We start from the raw sequence: 21188 nt of genomic DNA, 5'->3' as shown, positions 1-21188 counted from the left end.
CAAGAGTGGTCTTGACCTCCCTCAACCTCTTCAACATGATGAATGAAGAGGAAAACCATGTATCAGCAATCTTCGACAATGATAGATTGTTGTACTCTTTGTAGATAGTGAGGGCATTTGTATGATTTTGCACAAAGTTACGGATATGTCGTGCATCCTCAATAATGTTACCAATCCAAAGCACATCAGAAGCAATGGATTTCAGTGCTAAGTTCAATGAATGGACAATGCAAGGTGCCCAAAATACTTGTGGATATTTAGCTTCCACAATCATGCCAGCAACCTTGCAAACAGGTGCATTATCTGTAATGATTTGCACACAAGAATCAACACCTACATATTCAATAACTTTAATAAATAACTCACCCGTAAATTGTGCATCCTTGTATTTTCCAAGTGTATCCACTACTTTCAAGGAAACTGGACCATTCAAGGAAGACACCATGAAGTTGATGAGTGGGTGTCGTGCTGGATCTGTCCATCCATCAGAAACAATGCTAACCCCAGATGTTGGCCATGATGCTTTAATAGGCTCAAGCATTTTTTGCACCTCTTTTTTTGCCTTCGTCAACAATGTGGTTCTAAACTTCTCTGAACCAGGAGGCACATACCATGATTGAGACCCGTGAGTTAGAGCTCGACACATCTCAATAAATAGAGGTGAGCATGCAACATTAAATGATATGAAATTTTGAGAGAAAAAGAAGGCAATGGTGAGATCAAGTTCTTCCCGTTTCTCTTTTTGAAAAATCTTGTCCATTGGACCAAGTGAAATTGCTTTTCTTTTTGCTACTTGTCCCCCAATAGAACTCTCAAATGGAAATTTGGTGGTGTCTTTCTTCAAAAATGGAAGGGGGTCTTCCTTCTTGGTTTTTCTTGATTTTGCAGCCACATTTGCCATACCAACAGTGAACTCTTTTTCCATTTCTTTCCTCTTTTGTAAAGGAATAGCTTTACAAGCTCCAACTCCACAACCTGGTAAAGCCAACAAATGGCCTTTCACACGGTAATATGTGCTTTTGAAAGAACTGTGGCAAAAGTTGCATCTCCATTTCACATTGCCTCCTCCCTTCCCCTTGGTGCTTGTCCCATCCTCTCTTGTGACATATTTCCACAAGGGATATTTCTCAATGTTGTCTTTAGGAGGAAGTCTTCCCTCAACATTACTTGCAGCAGACTCTGATGATATTGGGGGAGGAGGGGCATCTCCAATGGAGACATTCTTCCCCTTCCTTTGCCCCCTACCTGCTGCCCTTGATTGAGCCATGAATACTGTAAAAAAAATAAACAAAACATGCACAAATTTGTAAAAAAAAATCATATACAAACTGCTGTAATAGAAATGCAAAAAAATAGAGATGAAATGCACTTACCTGGTGCTTGAATCTCCTTGTCGAACGCTCCAAACCCTTAGCTCCTTGCCCACAGCTCACTATTTGCAAAAACGAATGAGAGAAATGGTAAATAATGAAAAGAACAGCGTTGTTTTTATGCCGCGGGTTTCACTTTTTTGGGATTCGAATCCCAAAATCGGGACACGATCGGGATTCGATCGTGTCCAGTTAAGACATGTCATGTCCCATTTTTGGATTCGAATTCCCATCGAATCCTGTCGGATTCGTGGGATTCTGACATGTGGCCTGTTTTGGACGAATCTAGTTTCAGAGACTGTAAGCATACATACCTCATTTTCCTTTGGGTTATCCAGACTTCCTGCAGCAGCTTCCTTGATTGAAAAGGCTTCAATCCCTTCAATCCCTTGATCTGCTTCACTTTTATGTCATCATACCATCATCCCATGAATTCCACAAGTTTGAAATTCTTGATGAAACACTTGCTTCTCCTCATGATCGGTGAACCTTTCAATAAAGATTCCATCAGAGAATATTGAGGATCTAAAGTATCCCCATCAGCAGATGTTTCCATTTGACAGATGTATGATGAACCTTGTACTAAATGACCTTGCCACTTGTGTTTTTAATGAGATTTCCAAGAGCTATATCCTTGACTTCCATAGATTCTAACTGTCTCTCATGCTTCTCTACGATGATGTCCCAAGCTCTTGCTTTCAATGCTTCTATGATGCCTTGATGCATCCCATTATTTTACTTCGTGAATCATGATAGCCATATCTTAAAAGATTTAGGAACTTGAAAAGAACTTATGTGAGGAAGACTATCTCAATAGTGGAGATTTACTACTTCCTCCTTGGATTTCTTCTTTTCAGCTTCCTCCACTTCCTTGGTGATGTGGCCTTCTTCTCTTCCTCTTTTATTATTGTCCTTCTTGAGCTTAGGACAATCTCCCCTATAGTGCCCATATTTTTTACACCCATAACATTGTATTTTAGCCATGTTCTTCTTCTTTTTCTGAGGACCAAACTTTTGTCCCTTTCTTTTTGTCATTGCAACATAAGCTTGATTTTGCTCACCTACTCCCACATCAGATTTGGCCTTTAGTCTAGATTCTTCAATCTTGCATAGTGACCATAGATCCTGGAATGGAGTAGCTTCTTTTTTTCCATAAATACTTTAAGTAAATTTACCCCACTCCTATGGTAGTGCATTTAATACAATTGTAGTCATTTCTTTATCAAACATGACTTCTCCCAGATCTTGTAGTTGATCCCGCATCTCAGATATCCTCATAAAATATGAGGTTATTCCATCTTCCCTTGACATCTTCAGTTGAAGCATTTGACCTTGGAGAGGTCCTTCTTCTTCAGTTTCTCTTGCTTTCCCTCAGATGCTGGGGCAGCTTCCTCCTCTTCCTCCTTGATTTTGATCCCCTTGCCGCTGCCTCCTACCTTGGTCAGCCTTCTAATCTCTTCTTGGCGAAGAGTCGCCCACATTTCCTCCCAATCTGGAAGGGTCGCCCTGCCCATTATGCTCTGGACGAACAGCGCCCAATCTTCAGAGACTGCGTTCAGGGTTGTTCTCACCATCAATTCTTGATCCGGCGTGGCCCCTATGGAAGTCAACTGATCCCGGATCTCCTTCAATTGACCGAGGAAGATGTCGATCGATTCTCCCTTCTGCATCTGGTATGACCGCAGCTGATTTTCTAGTAGCATCTTCCTCTGCACGGAAGTATGCTGATACAATTTCTTTAGGGCCTCCCACATCTCATTTGTCGTATTCTTCTCCGCAATATGTAGTACTATATGGTCCTTGACTGTCAAGGATGATGCTCTTAGCCCTCGCCATTGCATCCTTGTACTTATTGTTATCAGCCGAGTCAACCGGGACCGATATTGTCCTCAAGGCGAAGTACTTGACACGATTCCTGTCTAGAACGAACAAGATTTTGGCCTTCCAGACTACGAAGTTTGAGGCTCCGTCCAGTTTGTCCTGGTCTCTTACCCCGTTCACTGCCATCTCGTTGCTCCTCTACTTCCCTCCTGGAAGTTCTTAGTGTGACTCCCTCTGAGCCTCAATTTCCCTCCTGGAAACCCTTCTACTAATGTCGAGATGCCCCCACTCCGATCGTTAGTGCCGCTACACCACTGATCCGGATTTCTTGGCTAGAAATCCTCAGTAGCAACTCCCTCCTCCTTAGTCTTGCCCTGTTAGGTATTGTTCTGACTACAGTACCCCACCAGCTTCACTCTGCAACTTACCCACAGCCTCCTAAGCTCTAGCAAACTGAGGGTTAGAGCTTCTAGGCTCTGCGCAATCCCGGCACTAGCTAAATCCGCACCTCTTGGCCACAAGTGTCAATCCTTCCTGACTAAGAAAGATGACCGGGCACTGCATAGGTCGAGTCTGCTCCCCTCTGCCACTGCGTTGATCCTCTTCCCAGCTCAAGCATGATGACACAGGCACTATGTCACCCCTTCCTTGCTGCTTCTCTGCTAGGAACAGCTTCTATCACTCGGGACAGCTGTTTTTTGTTGTTGCTGCTCTGCTCAGTTGATCTCCTCAGTTCTCCTGTGATCTGCAACCACCCTCTGTTACCATGTTGGAATTTCTAAGTCTAACTGTTAAAAACCCTTAATGTACTTTTCTGATTTATTTCTGCCTACTTGTTCTGATTAATTAACAAGTTATTTACCAGGTAAATATTGAAAATAAATACAAGCACATGCTCAACACATTACAGATCATCAACTGAAGCAAACAAAACAAGCACACAAGTGACACCGTTGTTTTTGGACCAATGTCCCCGAAAAAACCCAATGCGGGAAAACTGGTGCAGCTATCTGAAGGTTTTATTATTATGCAGTTTCTGAATACAATCTGGGTGCCAAAACCAGCTCACCCAACAGAGAATAATCTCGACAATAGTACCTGTCTACTCGGAAGCAAATATTCCAACTGAAACCCCGGATAAACACTCTGATAGCTCCCAACTCCAATCTATCCCACGAAAACCCCAGAGTCAGTCTCTAGGGACTGCGTCATCCCTTTCTGGCCCATCGTCACCCTGACTTGCCCTAAGTCAGCCTCAGGAGGCACTACGTCAGCCCTTAGAGCCTCTGCATCACCCACGCTGGCTCTCTGAGGCACTGCGCAGCTCCTGGCTGCCTCTATGTGGGCCCTGGCTGGCACTGCGTGAGCCTCTGGCTGGCTCTGCGTCCCTCTCTCCCGGCTTCTGCGCTAATCCTCCTGGTACTATCTCTTATCTCTGCTTCTGTATTCACTGCCCCTAAGCTGCAACTCTAATCACTCTTTCGACTTCCTTAGCAAACCCTGCCCCAGAAAATTGAAATCTTGATCAACTGGGTGTGTTCTCCAAGTGACCCTCAAGCCTCCTCTTATACTTTTCTCGTTGACATTTCAACAGCCGAGATCAAGTCCCTAATCAACGGCTAAGATTAGATATGGCTTGATCCATGACTTTTGGACCATTCTAACTCAGTGTTATATTAATTCACATTAGTATTTTATTTTCCCTAAGTTCAAACTTAGGGACTCCATTGAAAATATTAATTATTTTAATATCTCTCAAACTGTTTAGAATCTACCCAAACCATTTCTAGGTATTGGAGATCTCATGTGCCTTAGCCTCTCCACCAAGTTTCGAGGCTAGAGCACATCCGATGCTACCCCAAATCAACAAGTGCTTCCTCCGCCAGTGAGAGCTCTGTCGAGATTGCGTGTATGTCCATGCAACCAACCCACATCACCGTGTTTGGTCCCTTCTAGCACACTACTGAAAGCACCCCTTTTACTTCTCGTCGGATTTCACTTTCTGGGCTTACATGGATGGAGTTGTATGGCCTCTTCCCCATTGGTCCGCCAAAGCCAACTCCCTGCTGCCACCACAACCACTCCCATGTCATCCCATTTGCCTTCATCCCGGCGATTGCAAATTTCCTACCCTCTTAATCTCTTCTGGGATCATGGCATCAAACCTACATGGCTAGCAAGACCCTTCTCAACCAATAGGATGGCGTGCATCGATGCGTGGAGTGACTTACGTCATCCCGCTAGCTTACCTCCTGACGCTTTACATTTGACTCTCACTTTAAACTTTCGGGTGAACTTCGTCGAGTTGACTCGGCAAGTGGCCAGTCCTCGACCCAATAACACCACAACAACAACGGTGCGAGCCCAGCCACGTATCCCTTTATGTCATCCCTCCAGGCTTTGCCAAGCATTTTCACTTTGCACCTTCTCTTCATGCTTTCGGGCTAGGCGTTCGGGCCTATGTGGTTGTGGGCCTACCATTCCAACCAATAGCAATCCTGTCGGGCGCACGTCATAGTGCCACATCATCCCGCTTCTTTTCACCCAGCTTTTCTTTGCTCGTGCCCTTAGAAATGTTGCAGGGTAAGACCTTCAGCTTCTATCTCCAGGCCACATCGATTTGGTGGGTCGCACCCGTGCACGACCCATGCTCCTGATTGGGACACGTAGTGGCATTGCCACCTCATCCTGCTCCCTTCCGCCTACACCTTATGCGACTGCTCTGGGGAAACCTAACAAGATGACTTGTCAGGTAGGTCCACCCCCAACCAATAAAATAACAACCGGGGTTGCATGGCCGCCAGCATGTCCCAACTGTCGCTATCCCAGTTAGCCCCTTTTGCCTCCCGTCACAATATTTCGAGGTATTCCTTCTGAGTTCCACCTCGAGGCCACATCAACACTCTCACGACCAATCGCATTAGTGGGAAATCGAGACTTGTCAATGAGAGGTCTCCACGGCTAGGGCTTGATCCACGAAAGGATAAGGTTGCCCGATCTTTCTTATAAGTTCGGGGCTTGATCCCTCTATGTCGCAACAAGTTTTTCTTCTCATTCTCTGCGATGGCTCGGTTAGGAGATTTTGGCCCTGCCTCAAACGACATCTTAGATGGGGATCTCCACGATTGCCCATAGAACAAACTCTGTTACTTCACAGACTTCCTCGAGCCAGTCTTTTCGACCATGGCTCTGCCTTAGAGGTCCAGCAAACCTCCAGATCAACTTCAAGGCTTCATGTCGACGCCAATGGTTTATTAAGGCGTTCCATGATACTAGCCCTCCTGAGTTTGGGCGAATCTAACTCCAAGTAGTTCCTAACCCGCCTGCATTCCCCATTCCTAAATAGGAAATCCCACGCATGTCGGCGTAGGCGCTCCAGCGGCCATTACCTACCACGGGCTTGGCAGGACTACTAAAAGGTTTCCACCTCGCCCGCCACACGACGATAGTGCCAGAATCCATGTCGGGGCTGTAAGCAGATCCATGGCGCTACGCAGAACCTTTTGGTGCCTCACCGACAACACTAGGACATCAATGAAAGATATCTAGCCTACTCATAATGCAAGGTTGAAGGCCATTTAGGTAAAGTTGATGGGTTCATCTGCCCCCAAGGGAAACAACCCTCAATGCTCACACAATGTCTGTCACACAGCAAAGCAGCTTGTAACTTAGGCAAATAAATGGATGTAAGCAAATGCAGACCCTGTTGAGCAGACAAACTTCAATGTAACTGTTTCATATTAATAAAGGGTCTTTGAGCCCACTGTTTCAAGTTTTATTCCAAGCTCTTATGGCTTTGTTGCGGCCTGCAACATGGCCTTATGTTCCTTTTCATTCATTTATGTGTTGTTCTCATTACAGTTAAGCATTTCATTCGACTTAAGGTTCAGCTCAGCGTTATAGCTTGGTTCTTATTATCATATGGTTTATTACACATTTGTGCATCTGTTGTTCTATGATCAACACCAGCAAGTTATTATTTCCAGTTCAGAAGCTCATGCTTACTAAGCTTATTTAACAGTATCACTCATTCCAAAGAAACAACACACACACACACAACTTATATTCAACATGTCCATCAATATTGTATCTGCATAAAAATGCATCCACATATTCATACATAAACAACACAAATATAGTTCCATAATCCAGAACTATCACAGTCAAGAATGCATCATGGTTCATCAACAGATAAACAAGTACTAGCAGATACTTATCTTTAAACTTGCAAGGCAACTGAGTCTGGGACAAGGACTCTCCACCCAACCATAGACAGTTGCAGCCACACTTACTTGCAGTTGTCACCCTCGAGCCAGATTCCAGAGTCTGAGGGGGGTGCTTGCTTAAGGGGTTAAAACACCAGCTGCCAACCGAAACAGGGACTCCAAAGGACCTCCTTCCTCAATCCCACCAGCTGACCAATGCTTCCTTCGACAGCACAGGGAGTCCAAAGGTGCTCCACCTCACCCCCAAGTGCTCACACAAGGATTCACCCCCTTCTAGGGAGTCCAGAATCCATTGTTACAATAATGCAGTAACCACAAGTCATCAATTAGATCTTCCTTTGATGTTGCTTCAGGATGGCCTCTTCCCAAGTTGTTATAGGGCTCCAGAGTCTACTATCTCAACCCACAGCCTCCAGGGGACCCAAGCTATTACAGGGCTCCAGAGATTCCATCCCAACCCACAGCCTCCAGGGACCCAAGTTGTTACAAGGCTCTAGAGACCTTTGTCTTAACCCATAGCCTCTAGGGACCCAAGCTATTACAAGGCTCCAGGGATCCTATCTCAACCGGCGGTCTTTAGGAAACCAGAGAACCAACCCCATTCTCTTCTCTTCTCTCTAGAGTTACTTGCGGATTGTTCTCGTTGGATGCTCCAAATCTTCTCTGCCTTCTTTGTCTGCCTCTTGCACACCTGAGTTCAAATGGGTGTCTTCCCCTGTCTGCTTCTAGCTTTTCCTTCGAATGAATCCTCCTCCTGCCATCCTTTTTGTTTCCTTGTTTTACAGTGACTTTTGCGTCCTTGCTGACCTGCAATGCGCAGACTCTCTGCTGGACTTCTTGTCCTCTTTTCTTGTTGTTGTTTCTCAAGCAACATGGGCCTGCGTACTTTCTCTTGCAGCCCATTTAATTTCAAGAACCAGTTCATTAAATTCATGCACCAGCCAACCTTTAATGGTTGTCCAAACAATTCAAGTTTTCTACACAAGAAACCACAACATCCCAAGCAAGCAATCCTCCTCCCAAGCTTTGAATCCATGTCCCTTTGAGTCAGCCCCCTTTTTCAAATTTCACATATAGCAAAATATTTACAATGTGTTTTATAAGAGGGCCATGGGTGGGGTTGTTATAGTGCATTGTTGAACGGTGTTGTTTACTGTTCATGTGATTTGATATTGATTTATGTTTGATCTAATGCTAATGTGATTTTGTGCTCTAAAGATTAAAAGAATTAACAAATTGAAAGGAAATATTGATTCACCCCCCTCTCAGTATTTCCAATAGACACATTTCATATGGCTGAACGATGGATGTGAATGATAAAATGATCTAGACTTTGGCACTTCCACATTGTCTTTGAGGAAATTGATGAAGCAAGACTCCTATCCAACACATGAGCATATTTGTGAATGTTGAGCAAATTTATTAACTACTTGCCACCCTTTCTCATGATTCTTTTCCAGCGTAACAATAAGCACATAACACAACTCATGAGCTCCAAAGGCTTGTTGTAATTGAAGTGGTTGATTGAAACTTTGTATGCTTCACATGTTTCAAATCTACAAAAACATAAGTTTAACAATAACTTCTAAGATTTAGTCAATCCAAGCTAAAGAACACTCTCCTTTTTCACAATGATCACAGCTAGATAGACTATTAGGAAGACCACCACGCCCCTCTCCAGGTTAGGAAACCCCCTTTTTAAACCTAAAAGCAAAAGGCAACTCCACTAAGGTGACAGGGGGTGGCTTGCCTAGTAGTTGCTTGCAAGCCACCCACTATCATAGTTCGATTGACTGTTAGACAAGCCACCCATTGTCACAGCTTGATTGACCATTAGGGATGTTGAGAAACCAAGTGCAAGAAGATAATGATTGATTTCTCTTAACTTGATAATTACTTGTTAATGTTTCCTGGCTTTTTATTATTTATATTATTGTCTTCATCAATTAAGTATACAAAAGTGCAAAATATGAAGATCACAAGGAGACAAAGAACACCAACAATTAGGCTCCAGGCCAGGGGAAAACCCAATAATCCTTCTTATAGAATCATATCAAAATGAGATATCCAAGACCCAAGACCAAGACTATAGACTGCCACAAAGACCCAAGTCAACCCTCCTCCAAGTCTCCTCCAATCAAGTCAAATTCAACGAAAGTCAATGCTAGTCAAACTTCTAAAATCTAGTCAAATCACAAAATTTTCGGACCTGCAGTGAAGGACAAACTTCGAACCTGTAATTTGAGCAGAGATACCACAAGACCTTCGCATGTGTGATCCTTCTTATAGAATCAGATCAAAATGAGATATCCAAGACCCAAGACCAAGACTATAGACTGCCACAAAGACCCAAGTCAACCCTCCTCCAAGTCTCCTCCAATCAAGTCAAATTCAATGAAATTCAATGCTAGTCAAACTTCTAAAATCTAGTCAAATCACAGAATTTTCGGACCTGCAGTGAAGGACAAACTTCGGACCTGTAATTTGAGCAGAGATGCCACAAAACCTTCGCATGTGTGAGCAAAAACAAGGCAGAATACTCGAATTTTATCTCTCCTTCAACTTCCTTCTCTCTCATTGGACTTTAGCTCCTTTTCTTCTTGTTTTTGGCACAGATATCGATGATGTGAGTGATAAGTGAGTGAATTGCTCCAATAGGTCGAGTTGACTCTTATATATAGTTGTCTAGGAGGGTTGAATAGCTGCCACATAGGCCGACTTGGTCTTGTGTTGACTTTTTGACTCAAAAATAAAATACAATTTCTTTTTCTTTCAAAAGTCCAAGTGGGACTTGACTCAAATACATTTCTTTTTTACTCATAATAAATTATTTTGGACTCTTTTGACTATATGAGCATGAAGAACATTCTTTGACCAAAAATAAAATATAGTAATAATGAATAAACAAATATATTAATGATGAATTTACATTACATTATAAAGACCAATATTAGTTACATCTTCAACAAGGGACACCCCCCCCCAACTCCAAGTTAGGAAACTTCCTCTCTTAGCCTAAAAGCACGAGGCAAGGCCACTAAGGTGACAACAGGTGGCTAGCCTAGTAGTTGCTTCTCGGCTTTCCTACCAAGGTTAGACTTTTCCTTTACCGAGAGTTTGAGTAGTAACTAAAAGTGTAGGAAGCAATCAAACTATTTCTATGCCACAAGGACCAATGTTGGAGAGCTAAAATAACCTTCACTGACCACTCCATATGGCTATCCGTGTGTCTTGGTGCTCAAGAACCTATTATGTAACCAACTCACAAAATAGAAGAAAAGATAGATCAACGACTTCAAAATCAGCGTCTTCGAGGGGGCAACCTCCTTTACATTACACAAATGAATAATTCTTGAATGGTACAAATGACAAAACCTCCTTTCTATATATAGGAGTCTAAAGGGTCATAATATAATCAAAGCCGACATAACAATAATAATATAAGGGCACAACAATAACAATAGTGGGCTTCTATGGGGCACAATAATAACAATAAGGGCTACAATGACAATAGTAATGGGGAAATCACTAGTATTATCAGGACCTAACATGCCCCTCTCCTTCAAAAAAGTGTTGTCCTCAACGCTTGAATAGTTTTGGATGCTTCTGTATAAAATTCTCACCCTCCCATGTGGAATCTTTAGTGGGTAAGTTCTTCCACTTGACGAGATACTCCGAAATTGATCGATTTCGTAGCTGTCGAGTTCTTGTTTCTGTGACTGCTTCAGGTTCCAATATGATTTTTCCTTCCTTGTCAAGTTCTGGCAATATTGTTTGAAATGGGAGTTTGTCACCTATAACCTTCTTTAAGCTTGAAACATGGAAAACTGGGTGCACTCGGGAAGTTGCAGGAAGCTCCAATTTGTATGCCATAGTACCAATTTTTTACAACACCTTGTACGGACCATAATACTTTGGTGATAATTTATTATCCTTCTTAGATTGCTTGAAGGACATTTGTTTATATGGTTGTAGATGTAGGAATACCCAGTCACCTACATCAAAACTTCTTTCGATGCGATGTTGATCTGCCTGTTGTTTCATTCTATTATGCGCCAAAGTGAGGTTATCCTTTAAGAGTTGGAGAACTTGTTGTTGATGCTCGATGTGATCTTCCACTGCTTGAACCTTAGAATTTTCTCTTAAATATGATGTGATGGACGATGGATGATATCCATAAAGTTCCATAAATGGGGTCATTTTTGCTGCAGTATGGAAGGAAGTGTTATACCACCATTCAACCAGAGGCAACCATTTGACCCATTGTGTTTGTTTATCAGATACAAAGCAACGAAGATTTGTTTACTATCTCAGTTTGCCCATCAGATTGAGGATGACAAGATGAGCTATGAGCTAACTGCGTACCAAGACAAGAAAATAATTATGTCCAATAATTTCCAGTGAAAATGGGATCTCTGTCACTTACAATAATCTTTGGGTTTCCATGTAGCTTTTGAATTGTTTCCATAAATGCAGTAGAAACTGTATTGGCTTTAAATGGATGCAATAATACACAAAAGTGTGCATACTTGGTAAGTTTGTCAACTACCACCATGATGACACTCTTTCCTTTGGACTTGGGTAAGCCTGTGATAAAATCCATTGAAACCTCCTCCCAACGTTGGCTTGGAATGGATAAAGGTTATAATAGACCTGGGGTCTTAATTGTTTCCACTTTATTTTGTTGGCAAACCAAACATTCCGCCACAAACTTTTGAATATCTGATTTAAGGCCATCCCAAAAAAATTCCTTCTTAACCCTGTGGTAAGTTTTTTAAAATCCTGAGTGCCCTCCTAAGGGAGAGGTGTGCAATTCCATAAGAATCTTTTGTTTGAGTTGGGAATTCTTACATAGGTATAAGCAATCTTTGTACCATAACGAATCATTTTTCCAGCTAAATGTATCAGATGTACTGGGATCTTGTTGTAACTTTTGAATGAGTGCCCACACTTCTTCGTCATTCTTCCATTCATCCCTTGCTTCGTTTATCCAATCTGGTTGGATAATAGAAATGGCGCAAAGCAATGCTTCCACGTCCTCATCCTTTCTTGAGAGTGCATCTGCCACAACATTTTGCTTCCTTTTTTGTAGATGATTTCAAAGTCATAACCCAACATCTTTGTAACCCATTTTTGTTGCTCTTCTGAAGATAATCTTTGTTCTAAAAAGTATTTAAGACTATCATGATCCATTTTTACCTTGAAGTGTCTTCCCATTAGGTAGGGTTGCCATTTCTTAAGTGCATGTAGTATTGCCAACATTTCCTTCTCATAAATAGCTTTGTGTAAATACTTTCCTTTGATTGGATGACTTTCGAAAGCAATGGGTCTTTCTTCTTGCATTAAAACAGCACCAATTCCATTTCTCAAGGCATCACATTCCACAATAAAGGTTTTTGTGAAGTCTGGCGTAGCTAAGACCGATGTTTGGCACATTGCCTCTTTAAGATGTTCAAAGGCCTTCGTTGCTTCTGGAGTCCATGAAAATGCATCTTTCTTCAATAATGTTGTTAGAGGTGATGTTTTTCGCCCATAATTTTTAACAAACTTGCTATAATACTATGTCAACCCGAGAAATCCTCGCAGATGCTTTATGGATGTGGGGATTTTCCATTCCTTAATGACTTTAATTTTGCTAGGGTCTACCTTCACACCTTCATGAGATACAATATGACCCAGATATTCCACCTTTTGTACTCCAAAGAAACATTTAGAGCTTTTTGCATATAATTGTTTCTCCTCCAATAGTTTGGGCACCCTGTCAACATGTTGAACATGACCCTTCCAAGACTTGCTATAGATTAGTATATCATCAAAAAATACTAACACAAATTTTCTAAGGAAGGGTTTGAAAATGGAATTCATCGAACCTTGAAATGTAGAAGGTGCATTGGTAAAGCCAAAAGGCATGACCAAAAATTCATCATGACCCTCATGAGTTCTAAATGTTGTTTTTGGAATGTCTTCAGTCTTCATTCTGATTTGATGATATCTTGAACGAAGATCCAACTTGGTGAAGTAAATTGATCCATGCAATTCATCCAATAATTCATCAATGACAGGAATGGGAAATTTATCTTTAATAGTGAGCTTGTTGAACTCCCTATAATCCGAAGACATGCGCCATGACCCATCCTTCTTGTGCACCAATACTACTGGAGCAGAGAAGAACTTTGACTAGGTTGAATTATACCAACCTCTAGCATTTCTACAACCATACGTTCAATTTCACTCTTTTGGACATAGGGATATCTGTAAAGCCTAATGTTTGGAGGAACACTTCCTGGAATCAAATGAATAGTATGATCATGATCACGAATAGGTGGGAGGCCTTTGGGAGTCTCAAATACCTTGGAATGATTGTCTAAGACTTTTTGGAGATCTGGAGAAATAGATGATTTCGATGTGGGAACCTCTAGCAAACATAATTGTGCAATTACGCCTCGTTGTTCTTTCTTTAGAAGCTTTGTCATTCTGTTAGAGTTGATTATCTTTCCCGGTTTCCCTGTGATACTCCTTAATTCAATTTCCTTTCCTTCCGAAGAAAATTTCATGAAAAGTTCTTGAAAATTAAAAGTTATTATACCCAAGGATTGTAGCCATTGGACTCCTAGTACAACATCAGCACTACCCATTGGAATGGAAAGCATTGGGCTATTCAATACATACTCTCCCATGGATAGCTTGATATTATGGCACTTTCCAGAGCAATTTATGGTTCCTCCACTTGCAACTATCACTTGACACTCTGGTGTTGGATATAGGAAGCAATTCAATTCCTTGGCTATCTTACAATGAATAAAATTATGGGTATTGCTCGAATCAATCAACACTATTACCTTTTCCTTCTTGATATGACCTTCTATCTTGATAGTTTGAGGAGTGATAATTCCAGCCAATGCATTACAAGATATGGTCGGATTTGTTTCTTCTTTCTCTAGGGTTTGTTCTTGGTGTATATCCTCTTCTTTTGATGTTTCTTGTTCATTTTCTTTCTTCTCTTCACAATCTATGTAAAATAATTTCTTCTCAGCACACTTATGACCTTTAAATTATTTGTTATCACAACTGTAACAAAGCCCTTTTGCTTTTTTTTCTTCCAATTGTGTTGGTGTCAACCTTGTAGGTTGTGGAAGGCTAGGGGCAACAACAATTCCATCTTTATAGTTGTGAGTGGTAGGCTTCCTTGTTGCCATAATTTTGCTTTCCATTTTTCTTGCCAACCTAAATGCCTTCTCCAATGAATCAGGTTCCCAAAGGCGAACCTCATGTTGGATGTTATCCTTTAAAGTCCCTATGAACACATCAATCCTATGCTCCTCTGGAATATCTTTTACCCTTATATTCAATTTTTGGAAGTCCTCAATGTGCTCCATCATTGAACCCTTTTGTTTGAGATTTATCAATTGGCTAAAAAAAGTGTTGTTTTTTGTATCCTCATAATGTGCTATCATTTCTTTCGTAAAAATTGCCCAAGTGACAATTTGTTTACGAGAGCAAAGCCATAAATACCATACAAACTGATTTGGTTCCAAATATAAAATTGCAACACGTACCTTTTGTGTGTTTTGCACATTATGGAGATCGAAATATTGCTCCATCTATAGTATCCATGTTATGGGATCCTTGCCATCAAACTTCCTCATATCGATCTTTGGAACATGGTGGGTCTTCAATCCACCATTAGAGTCTATGAAATCATGATTAACATTTCTTTTGTTCTCCTCATGAGTTTCCTTTACTACCCTTTCGCCATTAGTAAGCATTTCTTGTAGCAAATTTGTCAAATTTGTCTTCAAATCTTCCATGTTGCCTTTAAGTTTTTCTTCTATACCATCCATCTTAGCTTCCACGTCTGTCTTCAAATCTTCCATGTTGCCTTTAAGTTTTTCTTCTATACCATCCATCTTAGCTTCCATGCCTTTCTTTAAACCATCCATCTTAGCTTCCACGCCATCCATCTTAACTTCCACACCTTTCTTTAAACTATCCATATTAGTTTTTGTTACTTTTTGTGACAGTGAATTTTGTTACACTTGGTCTCGTAATTTTGATATATCATGTTGCATTTCTTCCTCTTCTTCGAGTTGCTTACTAGGTGTTTCCATTTTCTTTCTTCGGGGCATCAATTAATGATAATAATGTTTCAGTATGCCCTTTGCATTCCTTCAAACTAATTTTTCAAACCAAACTTATGCAAATATTTAAAAAAACTACACACATTTTTTCATTCTATAGGAGCTCGATATTGAATCTGTAGTATCTTTGTAATTTCGGATCTCTAAAGTCTGAAATTGCGTCCTGCGGTAGCCCTCTGAGTCCTCTTTCCAACCCCGCAAGTCTGATCAAGATTGGATTCTCCAAGGAAGAGTTATGCCAAATCTCCCACGATGACCTGATTATAGACTGGTTCAGTAGAGCAAACTTGTATGAAGTGCCACATGTCACTGTTTTGACCTTAAGACCTGAACCGATACACAGAAAACTACAGGTCATCCTCTTTCTGTAACTTATTACAAAATTTCAATTTGATGCTTAGAGAGAAAGTTATGACGATTTTCCCCAAGTCACCTGTTTGAGATATAATTCGAGAGCCTGCAAAAACCCTAACTTCCTTGGATCCTATCTCTGAAAATATAGTGAGAAAAGATCTGAAATTCGGACCCGAGGTTCATTGAGATTTCGGCTCAAATGGGTTTTAATTTCCGCTTCTAAAACGTCGTAGAAAAAAGTTAGAATGAAAATGCCACGATGACCTGTTGGAAGTAGCGAAACCCTATAATCCAAACCTCTGATACCAAATGTTATGTAACCAGCTCACAAAATAGAAGAAAAGATAGATCAACAACTTCAAAATCAACCTCTTCGAGGGGGCAACCTCCTTTACATTACACGAATAATTCTTGGATGATACAAATGACAAAACCTCCCTTCTATATATAGGAGTCTAAGGGGTCACAATATAATCAAATTCGACATAACAATAATAATATAAGGGCACAACAATAACAATAGTGGGCTTCTATGGGGCACAATAATAACAATATGGGAGCAATAGGTGCACAACAATAACAATAAGGGCTACAATGACAATAGTAATGGGGGAATCACTAGTATTATAGGGACCTAACAGAACCCCTAGTTCTTGTCCCTCAATTTCTTTAGGAGGCATCATCGATGTCGAGGATTTGTTTATTCATTTGGGAAGGGATTGGGTGCATGGCTAGAGGTAAAATGTCGAGTATGCTTTAACCAATCCAAACAAGATTATCCTTTTGGGAAGGGATTGGGTACGTGGCTAGAAGTAAAATGTTGAGTATGCTTTAACCAATCCAAACAAGATTATACTCGATTGGGTCAAAGGATTGATCTAGACTCACTTTGTCAACTAAGACTTCAAGCTCCCTAAGGTCGGTGGCATGATAGGAAATTAAAAGCCAACAAATGGATATAAGTGGTTGTTCCCAAAGCCTAATCTTGATCACTAATTGAATGTGTTATGGAGACTTGAGTCAAAGCATAAGATATTGTTATTCAAGTTGCTTGTGGAAGTTGTTATAGAACCCAAAAAAGCTTTATTTACATGGCTGTTAATTATGGGTGGCCTACTTATAGGCACAAGATTTACCCACCTATGGTTGAAACTTGAGAGATGTGGTTGTCCTCAGTGTGGTAGAGTTGAACCCTCAAGCATTTGTTTTGGTTTTGTCCCTTTGCCAAGTCTAGATGGGGGTGGATTGATCCTTCACGGGTCAATTTCTCAATGTCTCCATTTCTTGAAAAGTAGCTCTATTGGGTGACAAGCTCCCCTGGGTTTGGAAACTCATGATTCTTAGCAACTCATATGAGTGGAAATTCTTTTTTCATCTATCGTGTCCTATTTAATAACTCACACCTTGCTAGAAGTTTCTCTAGGTTTTGATAGCTACCAAATACATGCAATATTGCTTGCAGATTAATGTTCAAGTACATAAGGTAAAGATGGAGATGGTCCACCCCACAAAAGAGTTGGATTTTCATGCAGGCTCCCCATGCACCATACGTAGGGAGCTGCCTGGCACCCCTCCAGAGTCCACCTCATTTTGAATGCTCTCAACAGTCCAAGAAGTCAGAAGGCCAACAACAACACCAAGTTGGCCCAGCAATCAAAGGAGGAAGAGAAGACATAACTAGCCACCCAAGCCTATGTAGCAAAAGGGCAAATTTCCAACAATAGAAACTTGTTATATTTGAGGTTGAAAAGCAGTTGACCCCAGCAACAATGGATGGGATCCAATCATCGTAGAGCCTGAATATGCTAGAACAGATTGGGGGCCAACCCCCTAAGATACAATGACCCGCCCCTGACGTTGGGCTCCTTCCTAAAGTAGCTTGATGACCAAATCACCATGAATATGCTTGGACAAGATCCATGTTTATGTCTTGTTCTCTTATAGGCTTCCAATATTTTTGTTTAGCCCTGGTGATTGTGTTTAGGACTAATAGGATTTTTTGGTAATTAACCAGCTTGATTGAGTCTAGGTAGTGCTTGTGGCAGTGACATTTGCAGGCCCCCTTTTTGTGTAAAATATCCTCTATATACATATTTTGGTCATATCAATATTTAAGGAAGCATTTTATTCAAAAAAAAAACTACAGATTTTTGGTAGAAAAGACAACTTCACAAACTCACTCAATTCAAATTAAATTTAAATAGAAACTTTATAGCATTTTTCAAAAAACTCAAATGGTCCTTTTACTCATTTACATGCTTGAAACACACTTGCCACCTTCCTAAAAACCAACTCTTTGCAATCAAAAACTGAGCTATTGAAACTCAAATTCACCCAGCATTCTACAATGTGCATACCTCGAATCTACATGGGAATGGGAAGCGCAACTGAACTTTTGTCTCTAACCACTGAAAATTTGCACCCATAACAAAAAAACACTCAAATTGCATGTTGTTGGGGCATTTCTGAAGAATAAAACAGAGCAATAAGTATGCAACCTAGATCTGTAGTCCATTTGAGGATTTTTTTATGGTTTAGCCCTTTCAGTAGCCTAAAATGCTCAAATCTGGCAAGCTTCCTCTCCAGTGAGTTGTTCAATGGCGATCTCCTATTCATAGTGCATAACACCAATCAAATCTTCCTTTTCTATGAGCAACAGTAGCCTATTCTTTGGACAAAACATCACACCAGTGAAAGCTTTCTTTTTGGCAAGCAATAATCGCCTCCTCTGCCGACCACACACCATATAAATGAAAACTTCCTTTTTGGCAAGTCATATAGCGCACCCCTTTTCAGACTAGTTACCACACCAGTCACAATCCCAATGATTGTCAATCTAATACCATACAGCAAGCAAGCAAGAGAGAGAGAAAGAGATGCACAAACCAAACACACATAAGACTGACAACCACAAAGATCACATTCAATCCGTGGTTGTCAAAAAAATTGCAGAGCAGCAATATGCATGTGTTTATATTAGAAATATGTTTTACAAGTATGAAAGTCAAACTGACCAAGTCAAATGGTCTTATCATATCTGCCACGTCATAAATCTATGGATTAACCACATATCAACCCCTTATCATTAACAATCTTTGATTGACGATAGGGCATCAACAATCAACTCGAAATTCTGTTTTTGACATGTTGATTTTAGAATTTCCTTGATAGGCCTCAGTTCAGTTTTTCAGTTCTTTGTATAATATGATTTTATTTTTTTTGAATCTAGTGTGCCCTATATTAGAAATATCAGGGGTTTACAGATATTAAAGTCAGATCAACCAAGTCAAACAGCCTTATCCATATGTGCCACATCATTGATCTGTGCTTCTTCCCGTATCACTTACAATATTTATTCAACAATCCATATCATCGATCTGTGGATATGCCACATATTATCCCCTTATCACTAATCATCTTTGCTCGAAATAGGGCATCATCAATCACCTTGAGGTTTTGATTTTGTTGGTTTCAGAATAGCCTTGACAGACCTTAGTGCAATTTTTCTGTTCATTGAACGAATTGAATTCTCTGATTTTGATTCTAGTGTGCTACTATCTTCTTGATGGAGTCTGATTGACGATGATGGCCTGGAAGGTGTCACTATGTGACCCATCTCCTTTTGCAGGGACATGTAACTTTTACAATATAATGAGAGAGGTTTGCAATTTAAAGTAGACAGTTGGAAACAAATCACATCGGGGCTTCTTAAACTAATAAACTCAATTCAATTTCTATATTTCACATCACTTCCACACAAAACAGTCAATAGCCCACATCGTGGGAGCGTAGAAGTTACCCTATCTAGCAAACAACTGCAAATACTTGCTAGCAGCGTGATGAACTTCAATTAATCAATCAGCCGATCACCAATCCCCTCGGGGTTTCGTAAACCAATCAGCTCGACCAAATTCAATAAAATAGGACTGCAGCGGACAACACCTAACCATGTAGCCAAGACCATGAACGAGTCAACCCACGGTCTCGTCCGGTATTAGCACGGTCCTCCTTGGTAAATAAAACTCTGGATTAATGCAGCGTATCAATAAACTTCTTTGGCTTATAGTTGTTATCTGTATTGTAAAAAAGTTATGGCATATTACTGAAATTTTGCTTAAATTAATATTCTCCTTCTGCATTTAAATTCAACCCACAGTTACAGAATATTGAATACCAATTTGAGTCCAACCATAAAAATAGAGGCGTGCGTAGAATATTGACGTGGCGACTTACAATGTGATCCATGTGACCGTGGGAGATGAAGAGGAAATCCTGCGCGATGGCCCTCGGAGGGCAGCGTCCAATGTCAAAGGCCATCTTTAGGGTGGGCACAATGACGCAAGTCTCGTGCCCTCCGATTGACAGACCTTCGATAGAATATCCAGCAATCATCCGCCCTCTGTTATTTTCCTTCTTCATTTCCACTGCTTTGTGTTGTTCCATGATGCGAAGCCTATACTCGCAACACAATTTCTCAAAATTCGTTACTGGGAATGTCTATAATGTAAAGACCATCAGAACTGTTCTCCTGTGCATGAAATTGATTGCACAGTTGGAATGTCTATAATGCAAAGGCCTTCAGAACTGTTCTCATGTGCATTAAATTGATATTACAGGTGAACATGAACAAAAAAACATTAGAGTTATGTGAAGCTGTAATAAAATCTTGAGGATTTGTTGATGTAACGGAAACTTGGTGAGGTGCAGTCATGTCAGAGGTAGTAGAAAGTGTGAATGTATAACGAAAAACCACCATCAGGGAGGATAGGAAATTCATTTTAAAAGTACATTTCAAGATTATTATTAGAGGAAGTACAGTATATAGGCCTCTATAAATTTTAGTAGTCAAATCTTTTGTGTGGGTTTAATTAGGTTTACCACTTAAAAATATGTGTTTATGTGTTTTTTTATAAATGGTCATATGTTTAAGATCTAAAAGGGCTAGAATATGTACACCATAAATTTTAGTAGTCAAATCCTTGTGCTCATAGTCAAATCCTTGTGGTGAGCAAGACGAGAGTTTTCCTCTTTTGTCACACAAAAAAAAGTGTTTTCTATATCAATTTGGTATCTTGCTTCGTCATAACCTTAATAATACATTTCAAAATTTTTGAGTGAAAAAAATAGATATTTCATTGATAGAGAAACGAATTTTATATAATTTCAAAATAAAGATTATTAATGGAAAGGAAATGTTACATTCTCTCACATAGTTTATTTTAGATATTTATTTATTTATAATGTGTGCTTATATGGGTGTGTGTTGATTTATATATTTA

General features: G+C 40.4%; 1 protein-coding gene across 2 annotated transcripts in view; it reads right to left on the bottom strand.

The window, feature by feature from the left end:
* The window catches only part of LOC149228837 (tRNase Z TRZ1-like), a 146365-nt gene extending 125704 nt beyond the window's left edge, over window positions 1-20661 (bottom strand). Inside the window, exon 1 of one of the 2 annotated variants that reach the window (XM_089378391.1) lies at window positions 20143-20661. In XM_089378391.1, coding sequence (XP_089234517.1) covers window positions 20143-20352 — 210 coding nt within the window. In that variant the 5' untranslated portion in view covers window positions 20353-20661. The remainder of the gene's footprint in view (window positions 1-20142) is intronic. The other variant, XM_089378390.1, reaches the window with a different exon arrangement.
* Window positions 20662-21188: the final 527 nt, after the last annotated feature.

The sequence above is a fragment of the Pinus tabuliformis genome, chromosome J (assembly GCF_031772625.1).
Source record: "Pinus tabuliformis cultivar Carrire ecotype Pingquan chromosome J, CPIR1, whole genome shotgun sequence".
Lineage (NCBI taxonomy): Eukaryota > Viridiplantae > Streptophyta > Pinopsida > Pinales > Pinaceae > Pinus > Pinus tabuliformis.
This window is presented reverse-complemented; position numbering and strand designations above follow the sequence as displayed.